General features: G+C 41.1%; 1 protein-coding gene across 1 annotated transcript in view; it reads left to right on the forward strand.

Moving 5' to 3' along the window:
* Window positions 1-9,883, forward strand: part of LOC143277565 (uncharacterized) — a 33,231-nt gene extending 23,348 nt beyond the window's left edge. Inside the window, exons 7-9 of the mRNA XM_076582444.1 lie at window positions 372-427; window positions 6,351-6,702; window positions 8,959-9,883. Coding sequence (XP_076438559.1) covers window positions 372-427; window positions 6,351-6,702; window positions 8,959-9,013 — 463 coding nt within the window. The 3' untranslated portion in view covers window positions 9,014-9,883. The remainder of the gene's footprint in view (window positions 1-371; window positions 428-6,350; window positions 6,703-8,958) is intronic.
* Window positions 9,884-20,772: the final 10,889 nt, after the last annotated feature.

Genomic DNA, 20,772 nt, shown 5'->3' on the forward strand with positions numbered 1-20,772 from the left:
CAGTTTCAGTAGCTCAAGGAGGCGTCACTGCGTTCGGACAAATCCATATACGCTACACCACATCTGCCAAGCAGATGCCTGACCAGCAGCGGTAACCCAACGTGCTTAGCCAGGCCTTGTTTATATCAGTATGTGTTTATGTGTATTTGTCTTTGTATGTGTGTGTGTGTTTACGTTTGTGTGTGTTCGTGCGCCCGAGCTAGTGTGTGTGTGTGTGTGTGTGCGTGTGTGTGTGTCTTTCTTCCCATTCCGGCAATGCTGTAGTTGTTGCTGTTCCCTCTTCCTGCTGTCACATTTACCTCCCTTTTGACAAACTAGTTTAGGAAGCACGTGAAGTCACAGTGAGCCGATCCTCATGTGCCTGTCCACAGAGAGTTTGTTGGTGACAGCTCTGCTGTGTCCATCCACCGTGCACTTGGCCACGAAGGTGGGAGTGGTTGGTGATGGAGGGGGCGTTTGGGAGGTAGGGGGACAATTTCCAGTCAGCCATTGGCTAGGGTTTTTTTGTTTTTTTTTTCCCCGCACCTGCGCAAAATTTGCTGTGCTAAATGGGACCGCCATGTTTCGTGGCTCTTTTCACTCTGTGTGTGAGAGTGACCCTGGGTTAACGAGGGGTTAGTATTCATTTTGTCATGGAATATAGTGTTGTTAGTATTAGTTAGTCACTCGTGCACGGAATGCAGTGTTGTTAGTTTCAGGTAGTCACGGAATACAATGTCAGTATCAGTTACTTCGGGAGGATATCGGCCGTAGCTACTTTCGTTTTCTCCGCATAGGCGGGTAGTAGTTTGCACAGGACAGGAATCAGACCCCTGCCACAGTCTGCACTAGTGGGTCACGGTAAGTATGTTACTTAAACGTAGTTTTAGGAAGAACATTTCCTGTTGTCAGTATCAGTTAGTCACGGAATATAGTGTTAGTATTAATTACCCATGGACTATAGTGTCATGTGTGTCTTCATGTTTTACATTTATTTGCTTATTTATCATCATTGTTGTCTTATTTATTTAATTAATTATTTATTATTATTATTATTATTATTTTATTATTATTTTCATCACTACTACCTTTTTTATATCATAATTATTATTTATTTATTTATGTAAGCTTATCTATATATATATTTTTTTTTCTCAAGTCTGACTAAGCGCGTTGGGTTACGCTGCTGGTCAGGCATCTGCTTGGCAGATGTGGTGTAGCGTATATGGATTTGTCCGAACGCAGTGACGCCTCCTTGAGCTACTGATACTGATACTGATACTATAGTGTCAGTATCACGTATTGCTGGCATGTTTCAGAAACGCTCCACGCCTATAGCATGACGCCACTCCAGGCCTTTTGTCTTGCTGCAGATCGCCAGCTTCATCTCCCCGCAACACCTTCCTGGTGGAAGCTGATGGACAAAAGAAAGAAAGAAGTCATGGGATATAGGTAAGGTTAGTATTAATTAGTCATAATAATAATAATAATAATGGATACTTATATAGCACACTATCCAGAAATCTGTGCAAGGTGCTTTACAAAAACGCTTTGTTAACATAAAGCATTACATCTATGTTACATACACACACCAAAATATGACTACACACACACACACACACACACACACACACACACACACACACACACACTGCATACATACATTTTAACAATACATGTGTATCTAACAGCTACCCTAACGCATACGCACACATAGGCAGGCACAAACTTACGTAAACGCACGCACACACAATACACAATCATATACATGCATGTAGATATGTACACATACATATGTATACATACATAGTCAATCACAGCTAACACAAAGGAAGTGGACCTGCCACAATTGAACTTACTGCTGAGGGAAAAGGTGAGTTTTGAGACGAGATTTAAAAGATGCGAGGGAATCAGAATGACGGAGGTTATCAGGGAACTTGTTCCACGTCTTTGGCAATTGAAAAGAAAACGATCTGTGTCCATAGGTCTTACTTCTGACGTGAGGTATCCTGAGAAGTCGAGTATCAGAGGAAGAACGGAGCTGGCGAGATGGGGTATAGATATGTATTTGTATTTGTATTTGTATTTCTTTTTATCACAACAGATTTCTCTGTGTGAAATTCGGGCTGCTCTCCCCATGGAGAGCGCGTCGCCATACTACAGCGCCACCCATTTTTTTGTATTTTTTTCCTGTGTGCAGTTTTATTTGTTTTTCCTATTGAAGTGGATTTTTCTACAGAATTTTGCCAGGAACAACACTTTTCTTGCCGTGGGTTCTTTTACCTGCGCTAAGTGCATGCTGCACACGGGACCTCGGTTTATCGTCTCATCCGAATGACTAGCGTCCAGACCACCACTCTAGGTCTAGTGGAGGGGGAGAAAATTTCGGGGGCTGTGCCATGATTCAAACCAGCGCGCTCAGATTCCCTCGCTTCCTAGGCGGACACGTTACCTCTAGGCCATCACTCCAATGGAGGAGTTCAGAAAGATACTTGGGGCCAGATCCAGGTCATAGAAGATAGTATTGCCAGCGATGATTAGTCCCAGAATATAGTGTTGTTGGTATTAATTAGTCATGGATTTTTGTTTTAGTATTAGTCGCGAATTATGTGGTTGTTCATATTTATGATTAAAAAGAACGTAGTCATGGGATATATTGTTAGCATAAATCATTCATGGACATTAGTGTTGCTAGTATTAAATAGTAATGGATAATAATGTTAGCATAAGCCATAAGTCATGGGTTATAGTGTTAGCATTAATTAGTCATGGAATATAGTTTTATCACTAATTACATAAAGAATTTAATGTTACCATTAACTTGTCGTGGAACGTAGTAGTATTGTTTGTATTGTTCACTGAATATAGTGTTAGTATCAATCAGTCATGGAATGTGTAGTTTCTTCTTCTTTGTTCGTGGGCTGCAACTCCCACGTTCACCCTTATGTACACGAGTGGGCTTTTACGTGTATGACCTGTTTTTACCCCGCCATGTAAGCAGCCATACTCCGCTTTCGGGGGTGTGCATGCTGGGTATGTACTTGTTTCCATAACCCACTGAACGCTGACATGGATTACAGGATTTTTAACGTGCGTATTTGATCTTTTGCTTGTGTATACACACGAAGGGGGTTCAGGCACTAGCAGGTCTGCACATATGTTGACCTGGGAGACCGTAAATATCTCCACCCTTTACCCACCAGGCGCCATCACCGAGATTCGAACCCAGGACCCTCGGATTGAACCATTCGGCTATTGCGCCCGTCGAATGTGTAGTTTATATTCAAGATTTTGTTGCCTTTAAGTTACTGGATGTAGCATTGGTATTAACCAGTCATGGTATTAACCAGTCATGGTATTGACCGGTCATGGAATAAAATGGTGTTGGTAGTATTGATTAGTTTCAGATTTGTCAGTATGCTTCTCAAGGAGACATCACTGGGTTTGGGCAAATCCATTTAATTACACATACTTAGCCGTGACCCAACTGGTGCAGACTCCGGCAGGGGTCTGACATTCCTGTCCTGTGCAAACAACTATCCGCCAATGCGGAGAAAACGAAAGTTAATACGGCTGATAACCTCCTGGAAGTAGGTAACCTCCCCTTTGTCCCGCTAGCTAGCGCCCTCTTTTTCCGGCAGCCATTATGACTCCTGTTCCTGTGCTCTTCATACGGCTAAGTTTTTTTTGTATTTTCTCTCTGTCTGTTCGTTCTTTAGTTTAACGTCTTTTCACTGTAAGTGATATTAGACAAGGGAAGGAAAAAAATCGAGTGGGAGGAGGGGGAGGGGGTGGGGTGGGGAATTACTGTGTACGCGTACGAGTAAGTGAAAGTGTGTGTGTGTGTGTGTGAAAATTATTGATTTAAGTTTTGTTTAAAAAAATAAACAAAAAAACCATTACAATATAACATATTTCTAATGAAAAACTAACAACTATAACAGCGAATCAACTGGACTATTTAAAACAAGGAGTTGAAAAAGTCATACATTAGCAATGGACTGCTGAAGATCGTCAACAGTGAAGATGATTTCAGTTCAGGGATTTGAGACTTTAACATATCTTTGTCTGTCGCTTCTTTGGCGTTCTTGTTTTTTTTGGTCAAATTTTGTCTTCAGCCAGGTCACATAATTATATGGTTCGATTGGGAGATCGGGCTAAAATTAAGGCGCGATCGCAATCGATTCGCGGACACTCTGGACCGTCTATTTCTGGCCCTCTCAACAACGCCAACCCGCCGCCGCCTCCTCCATCCGTATATGCTACATCACATCTGCTAGGCAGATGCCCGCCAGCAGCATAACCCAACGCGCTTAGTCAGGCCTTGAGTGCATGTGTGTGTGTGTGTGTGTGTATACCTATTAGAATGAATTTCTTCTACTGAATTTTGGCAGAGGACAGCACTTTCATTGCCAAGGGTTCTTTTTCAGTGCACTAAGTGCGTGCTGCACACAGGACCTCGGTTTGTCGTCTCATCCGAATGACCAGGCAGGTGCTCAGTTTGATTTTCCAATGAAACGGGAGAACGGGCAAGAACAGGATTCGGAAAACCCAGACTGTCATGGCCACTGTATTGGCAGATGAAGCGTCTCAACCATTCTACCACCATATCAGTCCTAGGATGTGGTGTTTGCATTAAATACAGTGGTAGTCATTTAATTATTATGGTGGTGTTTGTTTTGTTTAGTCATTGAATACTGTTGGTTTTAATCAGTCATGGAACACGGTGTTGTTAGTATTAATAAGTTGTTGAATAAAGTGTTTTTGATATTACTTAGTCATGGAATATCATTGTCCAAAAATGGGTGCATCATCTGAGTGGTGAAAGCGTTTGACTTCCAATCTGAGGGTCCCAGGTTCGAATCTCGGTAACGGCGCATGGTGGGTAAACGGTGGAGATTTTACCAATATCCCAGGTCAACATAAATATGTGCTTACCTGCCAGTGTCTGAATCCCCTTCGTGTTTATACACAAGATCAAATATGTACATTAAAGATCCTGAAGTACATGTCAGCAGTCGGTCAGTGCGTTATGGAAACAAGAACGTACCCAGCATGCACACCCCCGAAAACGGTGTATGGCTGTCAGCATGGCAGGGTAAATAAACAAAAACTGGTTCCACATGTAAAATGTGTGTATGCATGAGTGTGCATGTGTACGTGACTGAAACCTGTGTCTAAAACACCTACTTCCGGGGGGTTATCGGCCGCAGTTGCTTTCGTTTTCTCCGCATTGGCGGATAGTAGTTTGCACAGGACAGGAATGTCAGACCCCTGCCGAGTCTGCACTAGTTGGGTCACGGTAAGTATGTTATTTAAACGTAATTTTAGATAGAAGATTTCCTTTCTGCCGAGTGGAAAACACAGATGACTCGGCTGCTTAGCGTGGTTCGACCCTCCACAGGCAGCATGCATGCGCACCCATCCATCTCCAAGTGCTTCGTTTTCCAAAGTTTTACAAAATGCTGTCTATAAAGTTATCAGCAGATGATAAGACGATAAGTTTGAATAAAAAAAGAAATAACAAGAGAGGCAAGGCTGTCATGACTCACTTGTGGCAAATTAAGTCCCCTAGCATTAATTACAGAGTAATTTCCCTTTTTTACTATCTGCACCAAAACGTTTGCAAAATAAATAAAACTTCCATGCTTAGGAAAAGAAGTTCCTGTTTGAACAAAAAATGATATTAATGACTGCTCTTGTTGTTGGGTCAGAATATCAGATCAAAGTGCCAAGTTTAGAGAATACAAAAAATATAACAGTAAATGCAGTTTGCATATAATTATGCTTTTTTTTTTCTTTTTTTTTTTGCCCATCCCATAGGTGCAGTATTGTTTTAAACAAGATGACTGGAAAGAACTGAATTTTTCCTATTTTTATGCCTAATTTGGTGTCAACTGACAAAGTATTTGCAGAGAAAATGTCAATGTTCAAGTTTACCACAGACACACAGACACACACACACACACAGACACACACACACACACACACACACACACACACACACACACACACACACACTGCCAACCGAACACTGGGTTAAAACATAGACTCACTTTGTTTACACAAGTGAGTCAAAAAGTCAGAATGAAAGCTGTGGTTGGTGCAGAATCGTCGGAAATTGCTTATGAATCACAATCTACCCTGTCACGACTTGACAGATGCGTGCAGTCACAATGACAACAAAACTCAAATCGTCGTTTGAAAATATAATCTGAGCCAGAAACATGGTCTGGTGGTCCAGGAAAACACACAGAAGAGTGGAGCACAGAAGGGGAACGTGATATTGAGCATAAAAACAGTCAATACCCTGTTCAACAGATACAAGTGTGGCAATTATAAAGAAACAGGCGTGTGTTGCTCTGCTTCAGGTATCTGGGAGATGGACCCGCTGATATCTATTGTTAGATCAGTGGGTGGGTGCTTGAGGAGACTACTACACATCTCCTACAAGGAGCACAAGACCAATGACTGTGTGCGGAACCTGGTCAGCAACCTTGTTGGGCCCCAAGAACCACTGCTGGCGACTGTCAAGCGATGGAAGATGGCATGGTTTGGTCCTGTCATACGACATAACACCCTCTCCAAAACCATCCTGCAAGGGACTGTAGAGGGAGGGCGCAGACGGGGGCGGCAGAGAAAGAGCTGGTCCGACAACGTCAAGGAATGGACCAAAATGACGATGCCAGATCTCCTCACGACAGCTGCCAACAGAACGGCGTGGTGAGCTATGACATCTTCCTCATGTCCCCCCAACGACCCCAGCGGTCGAGGGAATGAGTGAGTGAGTGAGTGGGTGGGTGGGTTCTGAAGATGGTTGTACTAATAAGTAGAGGTGCCAGTCTTTTTAGTCGGTGATAAAGTCACCTGACTGTGTTGTCACAAATCTCCACCTGATGTTTAGTGACTTTTTCCATTGCCTTTTTCTGTTTTTTATTCCCTTCTTCCAAAGAATCATGAAAGCATGCAATACAGTACTAATATGTACTACAAATGTAAGTGCAGTGTGTGTGTGTGTATGTGTGTGTGACTTATCTTTTTCTGATAACAGAACAAAAACTGTCAACACACATACACAAACTTACATGCGCACACTGCCCTGGTGCTTTCTGAAGCTCTGCACACGCCAGATTGCAGGAAAACACACTCACATAGTACATAGATGTGCAGAGAAAGTAAACAAAATTCTTGGATATCATTTCTAATTAATGTACATGGGTAAAAAAAATGCAGCCACAGTTAGTTAACTTTACAGTCCGTTTTCTCAAAATTACATTTTTAATAATAATAATGGTATTTATATAGCGCTGAATCTTGTGCAGAGACAAATCAAAGCACTTTCGCACCAGTCATTCACATGCATGCATAACTCTAAAACTGTAGAAACTGAAGACAAGGAAGTGGCAGGCGAGGGAGGCTATTTTGGGAAGAGGTGGGTTTTTAAGGCCAGACTTGTAAGAGCTGAGTGTGGAGACTTGATGAAGCAAAAGAGGAAGTTCATTCCAATTGCAAGGTCCAGAGACAGAGAAAGAACGGCGGCTGACAGTCGAGTTTTACAGTCATATCCTTGTTTAGGAACACTACGTCTTGAGTTTGAGTGGAGATAATGAATGAAAACTGGCAGGTGTATGTGAAAATGGTTGCTGAATACAATGAGACATTTTCAAAATTCTCTAGCTTGTGTCGTTGTCATGCAAAAAAAGAAAATGTTACATATATGACGAATGAAAAAATAACACATTTTCAACTTTCTGAAATAAATAGTAAATGATTTTCTAGAAATTTTTAAATTTCTCATTGTATTCTGTAGCCATATTTCTCTAAGTCCATAACAAGAAATAATTGGAGCTTTGGATCACTTGGGGTTGAGTTCCCAAAAGCCAATAACTTCTCTTAATTTTGTCAGATTTGCTCCCCCAAAATTGATAAACTACTATTCAGGTGTGATGATAATGTGCAAAATTTCAAGATTGTACCTCAACTCAAAGCTGAGGAACAAAAATAAACATCTTTTGATGCCGCAGTCGGTAGGAAAATGAAACACTTTTTTTTTTTTTTATTCACACTTGTTTTTTTCCTCAAGTTGCACTTTTTTTTTTCTTTCATATCAGACACACCAAATTGACAAAAGGCACTGGTCAATGGAAATATGGATTTATTTGTCTGGCTTTTTTTTGTGTGTGTGAAATACTTTTTCGTTGCTGAACTTTTACTTTGAAGGTATACTCGTAATGTTATTTTGTTTGCCTTTAATGTGTAGATTTAGTGACGTGCATTGAGTACCAATGAAGAAGACCTGTGTGTGTGTGTGTGTGTGTGTGTGTGCCGTGGAAGCTGCGATACGTAGACTAGAAATGAGTGTGTGGAGGAGGGGGGTAGAGGAGGTGCAGGGTAATGTGTGTGGTGTGTGTGTGTGTGTGTGTGTGTGTGTGTTGGAGCTCATGTACGTTTATATGTATTTAACTGTGCTTTCATATCTGTGAAACCGCATGTTTGGTGCTTATCTGTTATGCATGTGTGGGTGTATGTGTGAATGTGTGTATTCATGTTTTACATTTATTTGCTTATTTATCATCATTGTTATTTATTTATTTATTAATTATTATTATTATTTTATTATTATTATTATTATTACTACTACCTTTTTTAAAAAATTTTTAAAAATGATGATGATTTTTTAAATTTTTTTTATGTAAGCTTATCTATTATTTATTCCCTTTTTTTTTTTCTCAAGGCCTGACTAAGCGCGTTGGGTTACGCTGCTGGTCAGGCATCTGCTTGGCAGATGTGGTGTAGCGTATATGGTTTGTCCGAACGCAGTGACGCCTCCTTGAGCTACTGAAACTGAAACTGAAGAAGACCTACAACTCTTTAACTAAAATCTTACTTTTTTTTTTTATCTGTAATGATTGAAGGCGGGTGCGCTGACATTTGTATTTTGTCATTAACATATTTTTTTCTTTCTTTTGCATGTTTCAGGTCAGCAGTCTTGTGGCGGAATCCTTCAGGTAGCTGGGTCTCGCAGGACAACTGATGGCTTCTGTTCCAGCAAGTGACAAGTTCATCAGTGACAAGTATCACCCAGTGACAGTACATCAGTGACAAGTATCACCCAGTGACAGTACATCAGTGACAAGAAAAAAGAATCACGTGGTAACAAGTACATCAGTGACAAGTTTTTTTGTTTTTGTTTTTGTTTTTTTGTTTTTTGTTGTTGTTTTTTGCTGCCCCATTTGTCTGCACCGTTTCAGTGGCATTACTCCCACGCCACTCATTTAGATCCCCCCATACACTGCCACACCCGGGTTTGTCCGTCGCAGTTCCAGCGTCGGCAGTCCACAGGGAACCATCGATGTTAGGTCGCCAGGAGGCCACACACCAGAGGAGACCCTGCACTGCTGCTGAGTCACTTGTGTTCAGTGGTGCCTGTTCTGTTTTAACGTACTTAGGACACCACCTACGAAGCCCCCTACTAACAACAATAATGGCTTAGCCGCGGAGCCAGACTGAGTGAGCGTCCCTCCCAGAGTGGAGACCGCCACCAATCAGTGACAAGTTCATCAGTCTTATTTTTGTGCTTAGTGTTTTCCTGCTGAGGGGGGGAAAAAAAAAGGGTGTGTGGTTGTATGGGATAAAAACGTGTTGCTCACACATGTCTTGAGATCGAAAGCCTGTTGAACACAACACCTGCAATGCAAAGTTTACAAAGTGAACACCCTTGATCGTTGGATTTTCGATCTGAGGGTCCCGGGTTCGAATCACGGTGACGGCGCCTGGTGGGTAAAGGGTGGAGATTTTTACGATCTCCAGGTCAACATATGTGCAGACCTGCCAGTGCCTGAACCCCCTTCATGTGTATACGCAAGCATAAGATCAAATACGCACGTTAAAGATCCTGTAATCCATGTCATGTTTAGTTGCTGTGTAGACCAATAGCTGTCTCTAAGAACAAGACACTATCATCAGCAAGAAATATTATAACTATAAATCCTGCACCAGGTCCTGGAATTATTACATTTAATGTTTGTCCATTTATAATACTGAGAATGAAATCGGAACTGCTAGCATCCCCCTGTTTCATATCCAGTGTAAAATTTTTTATTTGTATTTCTTTTTATCACAACAGATTTCTCTATGTGAAATTCAGGCTGCTCTCCCCAGAGAGAGCGCGTCGCTACACTACAGCGCCACCTTTTTTTTTTGTATTTTTTCCTGCCTGCAGTTTTATTTGTTTTTCCTATCGATGTGGATTTTTCTACAGAATTTTGCCAGGAACAACCCTTTTGTTGCCGTGGGTTCTTTTACGTGCGCTAAGTACATGCTGCACATGGGACCTCGGTTTATCGTCTCATCCGAATGACTAGCGTCCAGACCACCACTCAATCAAAATTGACGCAGTCTGTTACCCATTCACTACACGTGCTCGTAGTACATTTCAGTTGTCATTTTTTTGGTCAGAATATGCTATAATTAAATTCTGTTGATAGACTCAAACGCTCGTTTTAAGGTCATTACATGATTTTCACAAGAGCCAAAAGAGGAAACCTGTGAAGTGATGGCCTAGAGGTAACGCGTACGCCTAGGAAGCGAGAGAATCTGAGGGCACTGGTTCGAATCGCGGCTCAGCCGCCGATATTTTCTCCCCCTCCACTAGACCTTGAGTGGTGGTCTGGATGCTAGTCATTTGGTTGAGACGATAAACCAAGGTCCCGTGTGCAGCATGCACTTAGCTCACGTGAAAGAACCCACAGCAACAAAAGGGTTGTTCCTGGAAAAATTCCGTAGAAAAATCCACTTTGATAGGAAAAAAAAAAAAAAAAAAAAACTGCACGCAGGAAAAAATAGAAAAAAATGGGTGGGGCTGTAGTGTAGCGACGCGCTCTCCCTGGGGAGAGCAACCCGAATTTCACACAGAGAAATCTGTTGTGATAAAAAGAGAAATACAATACAATACAATATAATACAACCTGTGATATTCACCTGTTATGTTTTCACACTCTTGTAGACTACAATTGATAACTGAACTGAATTCTTTGCTACTGATCGCAGAAGTGAAATACTCATGTTATTAGTATTATATATATATCTCCTTTCTTATGGACAGAGAGAGTAGAAATTAATGCCGGATTTTTAGGAAAAGTACCCTTATCGGATAAAGCATTGACATGGTGACTAAATAAATCTCTTATCATTCTGTCGGAACCAGCGGCTCTACAATTCTTTAACTTTCTAAGGGCAAATAAACTTTTTCTTTTGAAATCGGGCAATTCATATAATCCCTTTTCCATCTGTGGCAAATAATGATAATTGCTATTATGAATTGGAAGCTATCTGGAAAAGCTTGAAAATGTGAAAACCGACTATCTGCAGATATGTTGTTCATTTTGGAGGAAGTTTTGACGGGTGCAATAGCCGAGTGGTTAAAGCGTTGGACTTTTAATCTGAGGGTCCCGGGTTCGAATCACGGTGACGGCGCCTGGTGGGGTAAAGGGTGGAGATTTTTACGATCTCCCAGGTCAACACATGTGCAGACCTGCTAGTGCCCGAACCCCCTTCGTGTGTATATGCAAGCAGAAGGTGGCGTTCGGTGGGTTATGGAAACAAGAACATTTCCCAGCATGCACACCCCCGAAAGCGGAGTATGGCTGCGTATATGGCGGGGTAAAAATGGGTCATACACGTAAAAGCCCATTTGTGTGCATACGAGTGCACGTGGGAGTTGCAGCCCACGAACGCAGAAGAAGAAGAAGAAAAAGGAGGAAGTTTTATTTAAACATTCCTCAGATTCCTTCAGGCACAAGCAGGCAGGTCTGCTCATATGTTCACCTGGGAGGTTAAAAAAAACCCAAAAAAAACAACATCTCCACCCTTTACCCACCAGGTGCCGTTACCAAGATTCAAACCCGGTACCCTCAGATTGAAAGCCCAACGCTTTAAGAGCTTGGCTATTGCACCTGTCAGTATACTATATGATTTGAACTTTAACCCTTTCACCGCCAGTCAGTTTAGAGTGCAAATTAACCTTGTGCAGGAACCGCAGAAAATATGGTGTCTAAGAATAGCTGGGGATTCCCCTGTGATGTGGAGAAAAAATGGCCAATCCTACCACTGAAAATTAAGAGCATTAGGTGAATGCACAAAAGGCCCATCAACTGGTTGCATTTCAATGACATCGGTGCTTTACCTAGCTGGTGCCGAAATGCGACCATGGCGGTGAAAGGGTTAAAGAAGATGGGGAAGAAGTATCACAGCATATTTTGTTGTTCTGATTATACAGTTTGCATGAAATAAAAGAATGAGAATGGTTGATTCTAAAATTAATATCATGACACGATAAAATAAATCCATGATTATAAGTTCAGTTCAGTTCATTTACTCAAGAAAGCGCCACACCATTAGGACAAATCCAGATGCCTTCCTTACACATCTGCAAAGCAGATGCCTGACCAGCAGTGTAACCCAACCTGCATAGTCAGGCCTTGAGGGACCGTATAAAGATCGCCCACACTGATGAGTGTCCATGTGGCACTGGACCCCAGACCCCTGAACACATCCTCCAACACTGCCCAACCCATGAAGCTCTACGGCGTCAAACCTGGCCAGGGGGCACAGAGCTACAGGCGCAGCTTTGGGGAGACCTGCCACGACCTGGAGAAGACCGTGGGTTACATCGTGGCGACAGGGGTGACCGTCTGACACAGCCAAAACATCGAACGCAGAAGAAGAAGAAGAAGGCTTTGAGGGGAAAATAATCACATCTGTATTACATATCATCATCATAATAGTGATTATACCAGAATTATAGTAATTAATTCAATAATAAAATCATTATCAACATAAATTGAAAGAGATATATAACAAAATACAATAGATTAAAACTTGTTTGTCTTTTTTTTTTTTACAATATATCTTCTGCACACTTTGAATAATTATGTTGATGAAGTTTGCCAATCAAACTCGAAGCTGTCAAACTCCAAACAGCGGATGGCAACTGGTATCTGGGAAAAAAAAAAACAACAAAAAAAAAACCGAAGAGAAGATAATATACAACAAAAAATTTGAAGTCGTCTAAGAATCACAATCCAATTAACATGATCGACTGACATATCTCATACAATTTGAGCAGCCATATATAACATATATTACAGGACTGACTGATATAAGTGTTATCTCATACAGGTTGAGGAGCCCATATCATCAAAGTAGTTTTTTTTGCTACTTTCGCTATATGATAACACTAGAAAAAAAACATTATAATGGGTGGGGGTGAGAGGTGGCATAGCATATTTTGTTTTCCTGATTTTCTGTTCTTTATAGAAAGTAGTAATTGGTACAACTAGGTTATATATGAAATTATACTGTAGCAAGTAAAAAAAACAACAAACAACAAACACAGCAAATCACTCAAAGTGCGGTATACTTTACAACTCTGGAACTGTTTTTACTTCTTTTTTTCATCCAGTCTCCCCCCCCCCCCCCCCCCCCCGCCCTGAAACAGGGTCTACACTAGACAATACTACTTTATGTATGTCATTGCATGCACACCACAATGCTACTTAATGTCAGAACATGTGTACACAATACTACATAGAGGCATAAACATGGTAATAATAACACACACACAGGCACAAACATGGTGCATGCACACCACAATGCTACATAATGTCAGAACATGTGTACACAATACTACATAGAGCCATAAGCATGGTAATAATAACACACACACAGGCACAAACATGGTGCATGCACACCACAATTCTACTTAATGTCAGAACATGTGTACACGATACTACATAGAGGCATAAGCATGGTAATACACACACACACACAGGCACAAACATGGTATTAATAAACTACATAGGATAAAAAAAACAAACCCACAGAGAACTAACTCACTCACTCACTCTTCGTCAGAGCCGGAAGAAATGTAGAGTACTATACTGAGGGCCAAAATTACATTGCTATGGATCAGTATACAATTTTTTTTACCGCTTGAGCCGAGCCGGAAAGGAATTTGTAGGCTTATCATCATTGGTTTTTAAAAAAAGAAAAGAAAAAGAAACTCTAAGAAAATACTGAAAAAGAAGAAAAAGAAAAAAAGATTCGCGAGATTTCAAAGATTTTGGAAATGGAGTTCTTCGCACTAGCCTACCTAACACAATACAATACAATACAATACAATACAATACAATACAATGCAGGTAAGCCTATTCAGTGACTCAGTGAAGCGCACAGTCGCTGGGTCAATTGCCACTCAGCGGTGAACTGATGCTGTGACCATAGACGAGAATGATGATAATAATAATAATGGATACTTTTATAGCACACTGTCCAGAAATCTGCTCTAGGTGCTTTACAAAAACCGGCTTTTGTTAACATAAAACATCTACATCAATGTTACATATACACACCAAAATGTTACTATACATACACACACACACACACACACACACACACAATGCATACATACATTTTAACATGTGTATCTAACAGCTACCCTAACACATACGCACTCATAGGCAGGCACAAACTTACATAAACACACGCACGCACAATACACATAGTATACATGTGTGTACACATACATATGTATACACACATAGTCAAGCACAGCTAACGCAAAGGAAGTGGACCTGCCACAATCGAACTTATTGCTGAGGGAAAAGGTGAGTTTTGAGACGAGATTTAAAAGATACGTGGGAATCCGAATGACGGACTGGGTTATCAGGCCCTGATGTCTTTGGCGATTGAAAAGAAAACGATCTGTGCAATTCATCATTACAATGCACCTGATGTCTTTGGCGATTGAAACGAAAACGATCTGTGCAATTCATCATTACAATGCACCACAATCTGCACAAAACGGCACAAGAAATAACGAAAATCAAATAGAAAGCAAGAAATTATGAATGAAAGAAATACTCGGAATTAAAGCTTCGGTCGGAATATGAATTTCAACGCCGAAGGGAGTGTCATGCAGTAAAGGGAAGACAACCAAGCGGGCACTGATGACTTGGAAAAGGTGATGCGGTAATTTCCCTTGGCAAGGCAAGCCATTGGATCAAAGGCTTTGCAAGTTTTGTGACACGTCCACACCGGCATACTTTTCTTCTTCTTCTTCTTCTCAACCCTTTATTTCTCTTTTTTTCTTTCCCCCTTTGTCCTCCACCCACGATGCTTTTTTCGTTCTTTCTTTTCCTTTGCCTTTTTCAAACAGACGTTTGCATTACTTGAAACACTGACTGGCACACCGCGGCATACTTCAATGCGTGCGCGCGCGCGCGGCGCCCGCGCGCGTGTGTGTGTGTGTGTGTGTGTGTGCGTGTGTGAGTGTGTGTGTGTGTGACTCTCACTCACTCTGTGTGTGTGTGTCTCTCTCTCTCTCTCTCTCTCTCTCTCTCTCTCTCGTGTCAGTGTGTGTGTGTGTGTGTGTGTGTGCCGATATCCGGTCATGTCCGCGTGCCGTGCTCTGCCGCCCGGCCGGCGGACACACTCGAGTCAGTGGCACTGAACGTTTGTCACAGAGAGAGAGAGAGAGAGAGAGAGAGAGAGAGACTGAGAGAATAATAAACAGTCATATGAATCGGTATATATATGCCGTATGTATGTATGTACACATATATCAGGCTCGCTCTATCTATCATCTATCAATCTATCCATGTGCCGGCGTGTGTGGGTGTGTGTGTGTGTGAGTCGGTGTACGCGCCCGCGCGTATGTGTGTGTGTGTGTGTGTGTGTGTGTGTGCGCGCGCGCGCGTGCGTGTGTGTTTGTCAGTGTGTGTGATTGCCTTTGTACTATTTTGTATTCAGCCGGTTTCAGTGGAACTAGTTTCAGCCTGGCTGGCATAAGCTGACACTTTATCACTGACTGATTCTTTTCAAGTGAAACGACAAATGACACAAACGTAAGGAATCTGATCCCATCACACGGAACAGCCATCGTAACCACGTCATAATTCGCGAATACTGGTACGTCAGTATAGTTCAAGTTTATCAGTATAATTTAACCTGACTAATTAGTATAATCTGTGTCAACTTCGCTCGGTCTCAGTTCAGTAATGCAGTTTTGTTAGGGGTGAGGGCGGGGAGAGGATGCACGTGGATCCGTATCTGGCATTGAATCAAATAGTGCATTGGGGCAAAAAAAAAAAAATCTTTCATTTCTTACTACATAAGTCTGTATGAAATCGCTGATGAAACTGAATTTCACAACGTGTATACACTTCGCGATGCAGATTCGCATTTATTACAGGGGGTTCCTTCAACACGGATTGATCAAGCCTCTGTCATCTGAAGAAAAGAAGAGTGTGACGTAATTTCAGACATTCCAAGCGCGCTCAGCGTTAAAGACGTTGGTGCATCATCAGGGGTCAATAGGCCTAATTTTTTGTCACGTGTGACCCCAAAAAACTTTGCCAGCGCTCACTCCCCTTTTCCACGCGCACGGCATGCACTGCGCTCGTGCTGGCGAATTAGTTTGTTGTTCAAATTTGATCTTTTGGAGAAGACTCAATGGAGACTTACACATACTCGAAGGTGCTCGATTTTGTAAAATGTGAGGGCGAAAGACAAGGGAAACACTGTTGCTAGGGCAACATGCCTACGCGCGGGTGCAAATTCCATGAATAGATGCTTGCCTAGAGCCTCGTTTGGGAAAACGGGAGGCGCCATGTTGGAATCCGAACTTTGCCGAATTTCATGGCCTCTTCGTTTCAACTCAGTGAGGTCTGACCGAGGAGTGGACCGTTACCTCTAATGGTGTGGAGTTGGATGCTACAGTGTTCTTGTCAGTGCCCTTTTGTCTCTTCTGTTCACGAAAAGGATTATCAAGTGGAAGACGGAATTCAAATCAGTCGTTTGCGCGCCATTCGTGTGTCCCAGAACTGCTTGGGTCAAGTTGACTTCCACGTTATCCATGTAAACTTTGGATTATACCTATCTCTGCTGGAGTATATTTTTGTGTCTGACGACCCATTGAAAATGATACTGAGGTGAGTGTGTTTGATCATCTACTTTTACTTGTTTTTGTCAGATATCTGTCTCACATTTCTTTCTTCTTTCTCTGTTGACAACGTGGGTTGGTCTTATTCGTAGTCTCACTCAGTAGGAGAGACTACGAGAGGTTTCAGCGCATTGACAACTTGCATTCATGAACAATTTCTACCTCTGTAGCAGAAAAAATATTTAATTATCACGGAACGAAAGTTTCTTTTGGGAAGTACTTTCATGGAGCGCGTTGGTTTTTTGAACAAGAAAAGCATATATATAGGTCAAAGAAGCCTCAGTCGCTGTGTGACATTCTGATTAAAAAAAGACTAATTCAGCTCAGTCTGACTCTGGGCGTCGTAGACAAAAGCACGATCGATTAAACTGAAAGGAAACCGGACTCCATTCAGCTTAGCACCGCCTATTTTTAGTCAATTGCTAGTGTACGGGAATGTGCTGGGCAAGCAGCGTGTTGCTGTACGGGGGGGTGATAGGGCATGGTCAGACAGGGGGGCTGTTGCGAAGCGTTTCCACTTTACCGTCACATGCATGCGCAGACCACCATTCTTCGCCGCTTCCGTGTTTACTCGGGTCACGTGCTTGCTCCGGCTTGACGTCCATGTGCCGCTTGCTTCAAACCGAGTGTAAACTTGATCTTTAAACTTAACCACAACGAAGTTATGAATAGCTCGATCGAAAAGGCTGACAGCAGTAGGTCGTCAGTACCCTGACAAATACTGGCTACAACATTTTATCGACAGTCACTGGCAGATCTAGGAGGGAAGATGGGTGTGGAGCCAGTCAGAATGTTCACACCCTTTTTCATCGTTATTTGCCGACCACTCGCTTGTTGGTGGCATTACCTTAATTTTACAACAACATGGTGTTATGTTTGTTTGCTAATGTTGATTCTGTGCTGATCATGTTCGCTCTTTTGTCTGTTTCTGCTTGTCTGTCTGTCTTTCCTCCATACCCCTCCCCTCTCAGTTCTACACACACTCACAGGCACTCTCTCTCTCCCCCCCCTCTCTCTCTCTCTCTCTCTCTCTCTCTCACACACACACATGGGACACCTAAGGAAAAATTCATTAGCTAACAGAAATACACAAATATGGAATGCACTACCAATTGAAACTATTGCACGGAATGCTATATATGATGCTTTAAAAATCACCTTGATATGTATGAACACCAAATTAAAATAAAAAGTTTTTGACATTGATGAATGAATTACACAGTGAATGAATATGTCAGTGAAATAGTGTATGCCTATCCCACAAATGAGGAAGAAAGAGGCAGATATTAAAGGGGACATAAGGCTGTGAGGCCCAGGCAGACAACCTGCCAGTCCCGTCACTACTACTACTACTGCTATATGGGATGAAGAGGAAAAGGGTGATAATCACAATTTTAAATCACACTTACAATGACATAATAGTAATTACTGACTTTGACTTCATTTCATTTTGAAATATGTTTGAATGATTATAAACAAAGATCAGTGTAAAGCTTTGTGCATAAGCAGTGTTTAAAAGCCATTGGTCAAGAAACATATTAGGGTCTTGTAATGGGATGTATCTGACACCAGTGACAGTGACAATTTAAAACTCGTGCTATGTCAGATAAACTTTTCAATTAAAAAAGTTCCCTGACCCAGTCAATCACCAGTGAGAAATGTCATCTCTTGCAGAATATGGTTTCCAATAGTTTTTCACTGGCTATCAGCTTAATCTCAGATTTAGCTAGCTCCTAGCAGAGTCAAAAGTAAGGGATGACAATCAAAAGAGTATTCTGTGAACATTTTAAGTCAATAGAAAGAGAAAAAGAAAGGGCTAGGCATTTGATGAAAACTTACAAAGAAGAAAACGAAACAACAACAAAAAAAACAAAAAACCCACACATGATGATGACAATGTTGAAGATGATATGATGATAATATAACTTATAAGGGACAAGACAGTTACTAACTCTAAAGAAAGCTTACTCTCAAATTCATAAGTGTGAACAGTATGTGAATTGTGATTGATTTTGTTGCACTTGAGATGAGAAGATAGTTGACCAGCAAATTGAGCAACTGTTCTTTTGTTTGTGTGTGTGTGTGTGTGCATGTGTGTATGTGTGTTTACTCTTTAGATCATGTAAGAGTCTACTGCCAAAGACACACACACAGTTAAAATCTTCAGACCGATATTGAAGATATAGCATGATTATGCATGTGCTCATTCATGTATCATGGAGGAAAGGGGTATCATAGGTTGAGAGGGACAGCTGCCACAAGCACATGACAGGCATGCATGCTGCTTTTGCAAGCTGTACATGATTGGGTATGTGCACTGTGATGCTTGTGTCTTTTGTAGTTCATTTTATCGCATTTTACTTGACATTTCTGTTGGTCACTCTGTCTATCTCACTCTCAGTGTCCATTATTCTGTGTCTCTGTCTTTCACTCTGTATTTGTCTGTCTGTCTCTCTTTCTCTCTCTTTCTCTTTGTGTATTCCCCTCCGTCTTGCATTTTACTTTTGAGAGTTTGTGTGGCTTGTGCTCTGGGACTGCCCATCTAGTTCGTGGCTTGTACATTTCTGTCCACAACAGTGAGTTCTGGAGTGGACATTTTTAGCTTATTATTGGTGATTCCTATTCTTCCCTGTGTGCACCTCTTGACTGTGTGTCATGTGCTGTACTGGAAAAAAAGAAAAACAACAACAACAACAAAACAACACTTAAGTCTTTAACTAGTTTAGGTTTTAGGCGAAACACTTCTTTTTTTTTTCTGATCAAGATCTGTTGTTAGTGTTAATGTAGAAGTTCTTTCAGGAAGGGCAGATATGTAAAAATTTCTTCAAGTCTCCTCCATCCTGTTTCATGTAGCACCATTGACAGGATCGATGAATGGTGTCAGCTGATAAGTGTCGGTCACCTCTGCTCTGCTCTGTGTTTGCAGTCAGTGATGCTGACATGTGTGAATGATAATCACAAATAAAAGATACCATTCTGCAACAAATATCTCCAACATAAGAAAAACATGTATGATCTTTATTTTTTTTATTTTTTTTTTTTTCAATCATAATTAAATGTCCAGCTATTTCCACATGAGAGATTCCCAACAGAAATATATATATATATATATATATATATATATATATATATAGACACACACACACACACACACATTGAAGTGCTGAGAAGTTGTGCAGTCTTGTTTCAAATAAAGTGTTTTTAAACAAAAACAAACAAAAAACAAAACAAAAATGGAGCTGATAAAGATGTAATTATTTGGAGGCAAACTCGATGATTTGAGTGGGTATACACATCATTTATGTATAGTAAAACAAGTCATTTAAGACTCTCTCTCTCTCTCTCTCTCTCTCTCTCTCTCTCTCTCTCTCTGTGTGTGTGTGTGTGTGTGTGTGTGTGTGTGTGTGTGTGTGTGTGAAACTCCTGAATAAGAAAGAGAAGGGAGAGTGCTGGTGCTTGGATAAATACATGTATGCATCACCATGTGCATACTTCATTACTTGTAAAAGTATGTAAATCAAATTTATGTCTGTGTTGAGGTGTATCATAGAAGCAAAACTTTTTGCAAATTTATTTAAATATTTGTGTAATTGTAATGCTGGTGGAGATTATTTAATTTGTTAATAATGTAATAATCAGTGTCAGACATGATTGTGAAAACCCAGGAGGTAAACTTCAAATCGTGAACAAAAATTGGTACAAGATAAAACTGGCACCTGATGTATATTTGAAATTAAATAGTCATCATTGATTATAGTTTTTAATCATGAAATGATGAACTTTGCCAGTCT

The sequence above is a fragment of the Babylonia areolata genome, chromosome 34, assembly GCF_041734735.1.
Source record: "Babylonia areolata isolate BAREFJ2019XMU chromosome 34, ASM4173473v1, whole genome shotgun sequence".
In the NCBI taxonomy this organism is placed as follows: domain Eukaryota; kingdom Metazoa; phylum Mollusca; class Gastropoda; order Neogastropoda; family Buccinidae; genus Babylonia; species Babylonia areolata.